Below are 13,875 nucleotides of genomic sequence, written 5' to 3' on the forward strand. Positions count from 1 at the left end.
TTCAGTAGCTATACACCGTAGACACCTATAGAATTTCTATGAGATATAGTTATCCCAAAATGCCATCAGTCAGTGTCAGTGAAGAGCTCAATGCAGGCTGCACCTTCCGCCTGCAGAGCACTGAACAAGTCAAGGCTGACATGCAGCAGGAGAGGAGACACTACTCAAGTATTCAAAAGTGCTGCGACTTCCCTAAAACTTTACCAACTGAAAAGCTGCAAAGTGCAATGTATAGTTCAGGTAAAGTCCAAATAAACAGACTCAACATGGGTGGTCAGTGCTGTTGTGAGTATTTATACGTTTGTGCTAGTACGTCTGAATCTTTTCATAATTACGCCGCTACAACGCAAGTTGGTAGTGTGATATCTATGCTGCTGTCTTGAGTTTTCTCACATACCCCATGGCAGCTAGAACTGAGCAGGTCATGTTGGAATTATAGCTTATAAATGTTGAACAACAAATCACTGGTATGCATTACTCTTTAATGCATCCCAGTGATCCATCACTGATGGAGTGATGGATCACCGGGATGGAGATGCCATAACAGATGTGGGGTACAATGACAAACTGACTGAGAGAGAGGCATGAGTTGGCCACTGGGAGATGTTGCCGGGGAAGTGCATTTCAGACTAGTCACTGTTAATGCATTTGGTGATAATGCGATGTGTAGTTGCATTTCTGGGAAGGCTGACAGCTGACATGCTATGGCATATCCAACGGACTTACAGCCTGATGGAGGAGCATAAATCTAGCTTCATGGAACCTGCGCTACAGAAAGCCACAGAAAGCCACTATCTAATTTTGGTCAAACTATTGTATTGCCTCTTGTTTGGTCCCATAGTGGATAGTGCATATGCGATAGAGTGGACAAAACTGACAAGAAAGTGTACTTGCATATATAAGAAGCTTGGAAAGTGTTGCAAAATTTGCATGTTGTCTCTGTGGGTTTTCTCCAGGTACACTGGTTTCCTCCCACCTTCCAAAGACGTGCTTGTTAGGTTGATTGGTGATTTTAAATTGACTCTGTGAGTGTGAATGGTTGTCTGTCTCTCTGTGTTAGACCTGTCCAGGGCGTACCACGTCTCTCGCCTGATGACAGCTAGGATAGGCTCCAGTAACCCCCGCAACTCTGGTGAGGTAGTAGAAGATGAGATGAGGAATATTGGATTTGACTCACTGACACTAGATTCCACTGCCACTGACAGTACCAGCTGACCTTTTGTTTTTGTGTGCCACCCCAAGTAGCTTCATCTGGCCACCGCTACAAAAAATCTTTTAAGACCTGAAGATGCCCTGTTGTATCTGCCAAAACAACGTTAGCAGCAGATCCTTTAAGTCTTTTAAGGTGCCAGTTGGTGTTGCTGCAAATCACATTTGATCCAGCACATCCCCAACACCTTGTCAGTTCATGGACTGTATGTCTTCACACCTCTGTCAACAGGTACTCACCACGAAAGACCCTGACCACCCCAACAGGCCTTACCATTTCAGACTCTCTGACCCAGTAATGAGGCCATAACAATTTGAGAGTCACTAAGGTGAACACCTGCCCAGACTGACTGGTGAAGTGGTTGCTCACCTCCATGTGATGTCCCCCACCATGCATGGTTTACCTTGAGTGCCAGTGGGTAGTAGCACAGTTGGTCATAACAGTGCAGCGGTTCATTGTGTGTGGAAATATGGAATATGTGGAAGCCCTACCCTACTACCAAGACGTGCAAAATACATAAGTCAGTACTGAAATACAACTAAAGTACAACTGCAAGGCACACTCATCTGAAAAGTCATCTGCTAATAGCAGAGGAATGGTCCAACAGCAGTTAATTAAGAACTTCACCAAACAACAATTTGCTGGTGGGTTTTATTGTTAAAGTTATTAGACCTTTAGGTATACGGAGAAGACTTCAGAGAAATACTGCATTTTTTTTTTTTTTTTTTTAATGTGGCTACATTATCCTTTCTTACAACTTGCTGTGGAGTACTACTAAATGCTACAGATGGTGCCAAGTTGCAGCCTGTTTTTATACAGGCTATACATATCTGTCTGTTCCCAGCATGAATATAGATTTTATTGTAGCAAAGCATTACTTTCTACTGTGTGTGTATATTAGTGATGTCCTCGATGACTGGTCAGTGTCCACTTGACCTTCATCACATAAACATCTGAAGTCGTGCAACCCATAATACAGACCCTAAGTCAAACTTGTAGGTTTTCACAGACATTTGGAGTCAGTATTTACCGACAGCACATACTTACTGGTTTGAGTAAATACTTAAAAGGTTTTCAAAACTTTACCCCAAATCCTACTGAAGATGTTGCAGGCTTTGCAAAGGCTTGCAAAATGGCACTTTAACCATCGGTGTAGACTTGATGGGACGGGTCAACGACAGGTCTGACCACACAGATGATGTTAATGCAGAATAGAGGCCTCCCATCAGAAAGCGAGTGAGCTTAAAGACGGCTTCGGCTCGTTCCAGGGGCCCTCGCTAGGTCTTTGGTCGAAAGAGAAGCTCAGAATGCTGAGAAGAATAGGGGCACAGTTGGGTGTCTGTGGAGGACCAGGTGATCTGAAACCTCCTAATTCTCTCCACCGTTTTCTTTTTATGCCTCTCACTCGGTCTCCAGTACTCTTTCTTTACAGCTATTCAGAGCAGCCGGGTGAGTAACACAGCAAGTCTGTTCAGGCCTCTCACAAGCTATCTCTCCCTTTTCTTCCTCCTCTTGTTCGCTTCTTTTTTGCCCTCTCTCTTCTACTTTCCCCTTATTCGCTTTTCAATCTCTACTGTATCTCCTGGTCCATCTGTGCTCTTCAGGTGCTCGGGTGAATAGATAAGCACTGATTGGGTTTCAGGGGAGCTGACGTGCAGAGGAACAGAGGAGAGGAGTGGGGGTCTGAGAGCTGTGTCTTGTTTTCTGTGTTGTAGCTGTTGACTGCTCCTCTGTTTTGCGCCTTATCTATTGAGGTTTCACGTTTGCCACAGTAACAATGTGGGTCTTTGTGCAGTCTGGGCTCCTCTTTTCTCCTGTTGTTCTGTATTTCCAGTTGGTTCAGCAGGTGAACCACAACATCCCTGCTGTCCCCATTCCAAAATGTCAGCTTTTAGCTTGTACAACTACACAAACTCAGTCTTTAATGTGTTCACTGGAGGGGACGTGTGTGCATGTGGAATATAGAAGAAAAGGGTTTTGTTGTTGAAAAAGCATTTATTTCCAAGTTGTTGACATTTAGAAAATTCAGAAGGGCCTCTTGCCAGCCACTGCACTTTATAGGCTTTGAAATGTTTTGGGGAATATAAAGGGTTGTAAACCATAAAAGAACACGGAGCTCCGCTTTTCTTGATCTGGTAGGGCCAGTAAGCTATGCTATGTTGTGTTGGAACAGTCGCCAAGTATACTCACTGACTGGTTGGCGCTGATAAGTTTTAGGATGTCACAAATTCACAGTTTCTTGGTTTCACCATAAAAATAAAACAAGTAGACTTAGTTCAGATCACCTAATGATAAAGGATCAGGTCACTGTTAGATTGCAACAACTGCCAAGCACCAAAGTTGGTAACTTTTTAAAGTTCTTAACAAAGAGCCTTAAACACCAAATATCAACAGGCTCATGAATTCTTTAAATGAAGGATCAGCATTACCTAAAGCTTTAGAAGTCTAAACAAACACCATCAATTAATATATGTTTAGTAGTCAAGAGAGATTAGGAAGTTTATTAGAACCAGTCACTACCTATGAACATAGTAATCCATGGATGGATAGGGTACAACTGGGTATATACTGTATAAGGTTAAATCTGCTTTTATTTTTATAACATTGTATGTTTTGCACTTACGTTTTATGCATTGCGTTTTTTTTTTTGTGTGTAACCTTGAGCTCTCTGAAAGGCGCCCGCAAATAAAACGTATTATTATTCATTACTGGGTTAGGGGCTATGATTTATAGTGAGCTGTAGTATTTAATATACATCATTATGTGCACAGAGCAGGACGTTTTAGAGAGTCGTTACATAACCTCTCTTCATCTCCAGTGTGAACGGCTTCACCGGCAAAGTGTCAGCGACTGAAAAGGACAAAGAGTCTACAAAGAGGGAGAGTAGAATGACTACGGCAAGGTTGAAAGTGACAAAGAGTGATGCAAAACACTACAAGTACCTTTTGGAGACTACAAAGAGTGTAAACAAAGTTCAGTGTTGCAGTTTCTTTTTGTTTTTGGTCTGATGCGTCTTTGTTTTTCAGACTTACACATTAAATACATTAATATAAAATCATGAATATGACATTAAGTTGCCTGATGTCAGCCTCCGGTGAAGCAACTTTCACTGTTAATAAATGCATGCGAGATGCAAAGAGGCTTTGTAGTACATGTTCGGTCAACATTTTGTCACATGTAAAGGCAAATATCCAAGTTTTCGGCCACTATATAAATTAAGTAAGGACAAGTATTTTGAAAGAGATCCAGCCTTTGTAGCAGAATTGGGCTGGAAAAGTACGCAGAAATCTTATAATTTTTGCAAGAGTTTTTGCTATCTCCAGTATTGATTCACATTCTATGCTTAAATTTATTGGTTTCTAGTGTATATTTTACATGACAAGCACAAAAACGCACCAGTAGTATTTGATATGGTAGCAGCCAGTGATGTATTTCTGTTTCGTTTCAAAGCCTTTATACTGTTCTTCATCACACACCTTTCTCTGCAACTCTCTTCCTGAACTCTGTTGTGTCTTTCCAGTGAACTCCAGGTGTAAGTAATAGCCTGGGCTGGATAAACTGGATAAATATCACCCTGCTACACACACACAGACACACACACACACACCTCCTCCACTCTACCTCTCCTCATTTTTCTGGAACCCCCCTGGGTCTCCAGTGTCCTCTCCACTTTCCATGGCAGTGATAAGATGTCGACACGATTAAGAGCGAAAGCTAATCCTCCACTCTGCCTCTCTCCCCCGTTGGCTGTACTGAATGCTCAGGCAACACAAAACGCCGCGGCCCAGTCCAAAGAGCCGGGGCGGGCGAGCCGGACAGCCAGTGCATGGCGAGATCGGAGAGAAACAGAGAGAGAAAGAGGATGAGGCCAGGTGGACAAGGGGTTGGATTGTAGCTAAATAATTAATGGGCGGCACTTTCGTTTTTTAATCTGTAAATGAGAAGGCCTAAGATGGCAGGGCCGTCGCTCTGACACCCTATCCCTGGCCCATTAAGATAACAAGATGTTGGATAATGATCTCGGTTAAGGTGCAGTTTATCAGTCCAGGGGGAAGTGGCCTCATCTCCCAGGTGGCTGGACCCATGTCCCCTGATGCCCTGACGTTACAGCTCAACACGGTCTTATCTACAGAGTAGCATACAGGTAGCTCTGGTGTGAAGAAGCTGTCAACATAAACACAGTCACCTTTGCAGAGAGCATTATCTATAAATAGCAAAAGTCAATGGATTCATTATGGATTCAGTATACATGATCAGTTTGCATCTCATTCTGGTTGTTTTGTATGTTTTAATTGGCATTGTGTGTTGTGTTTGTAATAATTGATATTGTACACAATGTTGAATGTGATATTATAATTAGTATATAAGAAATAAAATATAAAAGAAAAATATTGGGGTCAATGCTGATGCAAATGTCCTCAAAAACATACACACACATATATATTTTATAATACAGTCTGCCTTGAAGAGACATACCTACAATTTATTGAATAGTAATGTGTGTTCAGGGAAGAGAAAGTTGTCGCTCGTACAGCAGGTAATGAAAAGCTGAGACATGCAGTTTTCAAGTCAATTGCAGTGAAAGGTGTAAAAGTATTTAACCATGGAAGCAATACTGATGTGACGAACTATAATGATCCTGAATGATACTGTGTACTTATGGCTCAAGTCCAAAATGTGACGTTAAAGCATGAGGGAACAATTTGTTACTGAGAAAAATATAGAATCAAAACCATCACAAAACAACCAGTGAAGTATTTTGCAGAAAACCATTGGTAAACATTTGCATTACAAATTCTTCTTGAGCAGATTAAAGGCTTAAATTGTTTTCAATATATTTCTTTTTCCAAATCCGTTAAGTGGTTTTCAAATCTGCGTGTACCAATCATCTGACATACATTGCATGGGTTTCACACTGTTGGTCTCTGCACAGAATAGAACAGGCAAGTTCACTTCAGCTTTCAGCTTCTTAAGTTTAGGTTTTGTCATGTTAAGCCTGTGTCCTGACCACTCGATAGGTCACAAACGTTTATGACCTGCCTCTGTCCCAACCTGGCAACATGTACGAAGTGATCCGTCATGGTTTTTGGCATGTTTTTCCCCTCAGTACATTAAAAGAGTACATTAAATTTCACCACCTCCTTGTTTTGTATCGTGTTGTGACCTCAACAATGCAGCACTATTTAGAACTTAGAACTTTAGCACTGTTTAGAAAAAAAACAAACAAATTTGTTCACAGAATGCAATTCACTCGGAGAGGTTTTACTGTCCTTGCTTTCTTTTGAGAATTTCAGAGATCTGGGTTTCATGATAGATTAGAGAATACTGGATTTGAATCATGTTCAAAAGAAGTTTAGTCAGAGAATAAAAGCCATTCAGTCGCTTCTATAGAAAATATAAAGATTACATTGTAGAGACCTGAATTCTGTGTTCTCCTGACAAATACCGTAGGAGGGTAAACAGAGTTTAGCTGTTGTGTACTTCTCGTGCACCTGGTGTGATTTATTCTTAGCGAGTCCCCACAGCTGAAACTCTGATCCTATCATTCATTTAGCCCCCAGCAGCCCCCGCCCCCAACCCCTCGCTGCACTCCACCTCGGTAAACACCTTTGTACAACACTCGGCTCAAGGGTGTCCTTTGGTTGCACATTTATGAGCTTCAAATGAGTAAACCCGCGGGACACGCGCCGGGAAATATCAGAGCAGTCTGAAGTCTCAGGTCAACACTTGTGTGTTCAGTGGCAGCGGGAGGCAATGAAAAGAGAGGAGGAAGACAGAGGACGGAGATGAGAAGATGCTGATGAGTGAAAGACGCAGAGAAGAAAAAAAAAAAAGTCAAGGCTAAAGAGCAGATGTGATGATTGTGCGTCTCCATGAAGATTTGATGAAGATGTGCGGCTCAGTGTCATCTCACACACTGATGGTGTTATCCCCAAAGGCTTGTAAAGATGAAGTGCTTTGAGTGGTGGCATCTGTTCACAACTGCCACTGGAGATACACAACACACTGTCTTAGTACATGTTATACACACATACAGTTACAGTCTGTATACCTTATATGAAGGCTTTTTTTAGTTTTTGGTTGGTGTAAGGTCAAGATTTGGATCTACATATTTACATATAACAGTCGTGTTCATTTTTGTGTCCAGACGAAACGAAGACGAGTTATACAAATGTTGGGATCTCTGAACCTCCTTGGTTAACCCATTCTCAATATGTTCCATCTTTATTGATCCAAAATGATCAATTAAAAAAAAATATGGAGGTGGAGACGGAAATACTAAAAGGAAAACATGCTACTGTCAAGTTGACCAATAACAGCTCTTGTAGTCTGTGTCATTTCTGGGGAGGTTTAAAACCAAATGTACAACAGCTTTATGTCTGTTCTAAGCAAACGCTCTTAGTGTGTCTGGTTAACTTAATACCTGCTACAGTTATGGACTGACACTCTTCCAACAAATCCGTTGTTGAACAGTTTTAAAATTGAAGTTATGATCTTGACTAGTACATCCACTGTGTAGTAATTTGGTGGATTTATTAGAGAGCATAAGAGTGTGCTGCATGCCTTTCCGTAAACTAGGACTGCAACCATTATTTCTTCGATTTAGGAGTTGATTACTGTTGTTGAAAGTGCAAGTACAGCTCTATTGTCTAGACTTTGATTGATCCACGGGGAAATTGCTTGTGACAGTGGCTAAATCGGACATAAAAATAAAAATAAAAACACTCTTGAAATAAGTGTACAAAGAAAGATAAATTATTTATATAAATAAAATAAAAAATGGGCAAAATTTATGTTTAGTTTTATAGATCTATATGTGGCCATGAGTCAACCAATCGTGTGAGGTTGTTTTCACTGTTAATTGTTAAATAGATGATGTCACTGAAAATGTAGCCGACCGCATTAAAGCCTACATGGTTTTTGCTACAAGCTGTATGACTAGAGGGCACATCTAAAATGAAAGCCTGTCTTTGTCTTGTCTACTGTTGAATGATTGATATGTATTTCGACAGATTTGTTAGACTTGTTTTATTCAAGCTGAATACTGGATGTGCATGCGACAGCCAAAAGTAATTTGTGTGTAAGAAGAAGGACGGTTTCAAAAGCTGGAGAGTAAGGCAGGACAGCAAGATGGTACCAAAAGCAAATAAAACTCAGAAAACAAGAAACCAGAAGGAAAGAAGAGTTAGGATTAAATTTAGGGTAACAGACAAACAGGCTAAAACCAGCTAGGCTACTCAACAGACAAACAGGACAACTGGAAAGGCAGAGCTATATATACACACTGAGACACACTGAGACACACACACACACACACACACACACACACACACACACACACACAAGGGCTGATAAGTTACCAAGACACAGGTAAAACTAATGAGGGCACACAAGGAGAAACCAATCTAGCAATCAAAGAGGGGAGGAAAGGAGAAAATAAAGCAAAAAGAAATGTGGTTATTTATGACAGATAAGAGGTTACATTATATCACTATAAGACTGTTTATCAGTTTTAGGTACTGCACAGTCTCCTTTAAATGAACACCCACGATACCATCTCCAGACAACATTATTTATGGCTGATACATGGAAAATAAGAAAATAAAAATGACACCTAAGAGAAAACACTGCCTTAGAGGTAGAAGAAAAACTGATAAAATATGGACAAGTTTCTACCCCAAAGCAAGCTCAGAGCTTTGGGGGTGGCACACTTGGTAGACTTATTGTACTAAGCACAACAGCAGCTCCTCATTTGTGTGAACGTATCTGACAATAAAGAGGCTTTTCCAAAAGGTGGCCTAATCAGGCATAATTCCTAATTCCAGCTAGAGTTAAACGTGGCACATTCAAGTTAAACCGGCTGGCTTCAAAAACACTGTAGCCTCTTACTTTCTGATGCCAGTAACACGTTTCCCTCTCTCATCAGTATATATACTTAATGCACTATATCCATGATGGAGATGAGGAACGTGTAAATAATGAGCATTGCAGCTTAGGCCTTGAACTGTCAACAAACCTTGCTCATATAGCTGAAGCTCACAAAATGCAAATCTGTCTGGGGAAACATTGCAGCAACTCCGGCTTCCAGTATAAAGCCCAAGCACATAGTACAACACACACACATTTCCAAGGCTAAGTGACCTGCATGCTCTCAGCTTTGAATGACATAAGTACCTAAGTAGCCTTGGGTTCTGCACCCAACCTGAACGCACTTATATAGCATCTGATGGGGATGCAGGTCGCTCCCATTGTCATCCATCAGCCCTCAGTGGTAATGTGTACCAACTCCCTCAGCTTACATCAGCCAGGATAAAGGCCTCTATTAAGAAAATGAGTAATACCAATTGAGGGGAGGTGACCTCAGACCAGTCATGTGCCATCAAGGCTCATTCATGATTGGCTGCTTTTTTGTTAGTATCTATGGTACAGAGGGGGTGGCTTGGCGGTTGACGGATGCTTGATGCAAACGCAAGATGGGCTACAGAGTCAGCCGTTTCAGTTCTGTGATCTAATCTGTTACCCATCATGCATCCTGCTTCACTAATGAAAAGGCAAGGTCCTATCCGTCACAGGCAGCTATGGTAAATGGAAATTTAACCCCGCCACCACTACCATACTGAATGAAGCTCCTCAGGCACAAATGCCTGCAAACATGTGCAAACGGGGGCTTTGGTGATGGATGATCATTGCAAAACACCCCAGAGCAACTGGAAATTAATATCAAGGAGGGGGAAATTCAGTGGAGTCTCCTGCTTCCTATAGATGGCCTCAGCTTTCTGTCATTCTGCTCAGCAACTAACGGCACCAGGTTCAACCTCAGGTTCCGTGTCCTGAGACGTTGAAGGAGACTTCACATTGTCTTCACTATAGCTTTCCTTCCACTGTGTGTCCTGTGTTATGGTACATGGCTAAATGTGGTTATAGGGGAAGATTTTAGTATTACACGTGCAAAACCATTACAGATAGGATTCATCATGTGAGCATATGTCATAGGTTTATCCAACAGCGTTAAGATAATAGAAACGTAGCCAAACGTTGGAAATGTCTTCTGGTCTTCAGCATTTTAAAAAAATATATGTTTGGACTACCCTCTCCATCTACCTCTCTGAACACTACTGTGTCTGTAGCAGCTAAATAACCAAAAATGTCTTTATTTGTAAATTCTTATGTTTACAGAAAGCAGTAAAATGCTGCGGGACTCAGTTTAAGGCCATTATTGTTATATTACATGTTTGTCCAAATCAGATATTCCTTCTGAAATGTAAAAAGTAAAAATCAAAAGTAGTGTACTAGTATACTAGTGTTTTACCAAACACATTTTAATTAATCTAAAACCCATGAAAACTCTTCGCAGCATTGGCAGTCAGGCCTCATCATTTCTTCATGACAACAGATTATGCCTGGTGTGCATGTCTGTCTTTCATGTCCATTTATTTTCTCATTATGAATTCATAAATTCAGAGAGCTCATGTCGGAACTGCACTTCTCATGTAGGGTTGTGAAGCTGTAGTCATCTAATTTACCAAGTCTAAACGCAGTCATGTCAGGAGGAGTCCTTACCATAGGACTCTTTACTTTTAGGGCTGACAGTTTTTCATAATATAGCGCTGAGAGTAGCTCCTAATGTCAGGTTCAGAAGATGTGATATATGCATGATATATCAACGCTGCAGGTCCCTGACATCTCCTTCGTGAGGACAATATTTGTACCTCAGACAAGTCATTGCAACAGCTAATTATCCTGGAAAAACCTAACTGGGGACTTTTGTTGTCTGTTCAGAAAACAGTACCGTGTTGTGCATTCTGAAAGATACAATAAGTTAGAGGAAATCCAGAGGATTCCTACATCTCTAACACCTGCTCGTAGTCAGTAATGTGCTGAAGGTAATGATTCCCATTGCGTTCCTGTACGATGATGATTTTTTAAACAGCATATTTTGATGGCAGCCAGTTAATTAGGGCTCAGTCTCCTCAACGATGAAAAAAGTACTGTTTGCAGATGTGTGGGCTGTTCGGAGTATCTCAGCTGTCAGACAGAGTTATTCGTCAAACCAAAAAAATCCCTTTAAATCATACTTCATCTGACAGTTTAATAACTTATATCTGTCTCAGAGGTAGTCATCATAGTCAGTCACACAGAATGGTAACTTCTCAACCACTAATTGAGGACACGGGGCCGACGTAATTCTGATAATTTCACCAAGTGTTGATAAATGGAACAGAGAGACATCCAAAGCAGCATGGTCCACCGAGTCCCTTCCACTATCTCAGGAGTTCTCTTTGTTACCTACTACTCAATGCTCTCAGCATCACTTCTTCTGAAGAAACTCAGAGCTTGGAACTTTTAGTGTAGTTTAGGATGTCCTAGTGATTATAAAAGCCTTTGTGAATCTCAGAGCACAGCGCCCTAAACTGTCACAGTGTTTTTGACACTTAGTTACTTATATCTTTTTGAATTCAAACACACAGAATGAGTCCAATTAACATCCGTTACTTCACTGCTGTGCCAGTGAATTACAATGAAAGACAAGTGGCTTTGGTCTTCCGCAGGCGTTCAATGTCACCTTGTCACATTCAGACATGGTGCTCCCCGCCCACAGCCCAACCAAAGTCCTTGGGTACTTTTTTCATACCGCACCAGCAGCCTCACTGTTTGATACCCGGAGGTTCTTCACTCTCTGTTCCCACTAGCACTCTGTATCTGAGCTTAAATCCAACATTTGAAGCTTCACAGAGCTCCCAGCAGGGAGGCACCAACCGTCTTTTATTCTCAGCCTTAATGGCAAAGAAAAGACAAAATATCCAGCACATTGTTAAACAGACTGTTGTGACATCCAGCGCCAGGAGAATTTCAGCGGGGCTGTGTGGATGTGTTTGAATTTGGCTCCTGAAGATTAGGAGCAATATGAGTTTAACACTGTCAGAGTGCTACTCTTCATTAATAACCACTACTCACTTTGTGTCTCCGTAGGGTTTCTTCCGCCGTAGCATCCAGAAGAACATGGTCTACACGTGTCACAGAGACAAGAACTGCATTATCAACAAGGTGACGAGGAACCGCTGTCAGTACTGCCGCTTGCAGAAGTGCTTCGGAGTTGGGATGTCCAAAGAGTGTGAGTTTAAACGGATGGGTTCTAATCGCTTGACTCTGCTTTCACAGATTTCTTCACCCAAACAATAGTCATGGGAATTTCGAGATTTCAATGAAGTTAATGACTGAAGTAAACTGCAGTCTGACTGGTTGGTGGAAGCACTCAGCCTCAAGGCAGTAGTTCTAGTTTTATTGAAAATGATTAAAAATACATGGACCAAATACACAGAGAGAATATAACTGCTCATAGTATGATTAAGATGTGAGGAAATTTTTGAAATTGCCTACATAAAAGGTTTCAGAAAAATTAATTCCAAATTAATATTTCCAAAAGTATGAAAGCAATGTATCCAGATACATGCCCTGAGCAGATCCACTTCACCTTCTATCTGATCAGCCAGTTCAGCATGTGGACTCACCGACTGAGGGTGTCAGTGAGAGGGATCAGTTGGATTGGCTGTGAGCCAGTGCCCGAGAAGAGAAACGCAACAACATGATCATCTGGAATGAATAACCTGTAATCCTGATCAGCATGACACCATAGAAGCCAACTCTGAACAACACTTCCCGACTCTTTCTAGCCACCTCTGAGACAGTCCTTACTCTGCCGGTTTCCTCTTTTGAATGACAAATATAGTTTTCTGGTACCAGCTGGTTTGGAGAGTTGTTTCCTGAAACCACCACTGCAATCATGAAAGTAACCTCACTAACCCTGAATCCTGCTATATAGCGCAGGCTCCTGGAAAGACATGTGATCACTGCGTACAATAAGTCTCACATTCTGCTGTTGTCAGGCCAAGCTGATCAGCTTTAATTCGGTCTCTTTAATTATGTCAGGGTGTGATATTAAAATACTGTGATATCTGTTCATGGTTAAATCAATTTTATTTTGAGTTCAGAACGAAGAACAAATATCGGTCTCCTGTGTTAGTGTTCGTCTCATAAACTTTCCAACTTAATGTTATTACCTCAGTCCTTCTTATGCTCCTGTGATAATTACTACAGCCTCTATAGGGCGAACTAACTATAAAACATAACTGTGGGGTATAAAAAACTGCCTCGGACAGCACTGGCTGGATGCTCTATGAAACTCTGAATGATGCAACCTCCACTCGCTGGCTGAAATGGGGGTCAGTACATGAAACACAGGACTGAATGAAGCATGAGTCACATCAGAAATGTCACTGTGGCAACAGTCCTGCAGCAGCTGGAGCTCATATGATTGATCATTCCTTCATTATACTGATAGTAAAAGGCTATTAAACTAGTAATCCAATGCTGTGGACTGAGTAATGTTTTACCTGAAATAAAATGTTGTCCACTCCTATTGATGGATAATCTTTCACACGTTCACATTGTTACGCTGCATTGTGGTATGCCTTAGGCCATATAGTTTTCCTGACAATACTATAAGTTATAACCTGGAATATACAAACTGTATATATATATTTATATTTTAGAAAGTGTGATTAAATCACTGGAATCACTTGTCATTGCTATTACAAGTTTTAGTTTAACAAAAGAAAGCCATGGATGAAATTCTAGTAAGTAAGAAAATAACATAACAATAAACT

At 41.1% G+C, this 13,875-nt stretch overlaps 1 protein-coding gene across 2 annotated transcripts in view; it reads left to right on the forward strand.

The window, feature by feature from the left end:
• The window catches only part of LOC125020228 (retinoic acid receptor beta-like), a 166,909-nt gene that overhangs the window by 115,753 nt on the left and 37,281 nt on the right, over positions 1–13,875 (forward strand). For both annotated transcript variants that reach the window (XM_047605548.1, XM_047605549.1), the window contains one exon: positions 12,182–12,323. In XM_047605548.1, the coding sequence (XP_047461504.1) occupies positions 12,182–12,323 (142 nt within the window). The remainder of the gene's footprint in view (positions 1–12,181; positions 12,324–13,875) is intronic.

This window comes from Mugil cephalus, chromosome 14 (genome assembly GCF_022458985.1).
Source record: "Mugil cephalus isolate CIBA_MC_2020 chromosome 14, CIBA_Mcephalus_1.1, whole genome shotgun sequence".
NCBI classification, from domain to species: Eukaryota; Metazoa; Chordata; class Actinopteri; order Mugiliformes; family Mugilidae; genus Mugil; species Mugil cephalus.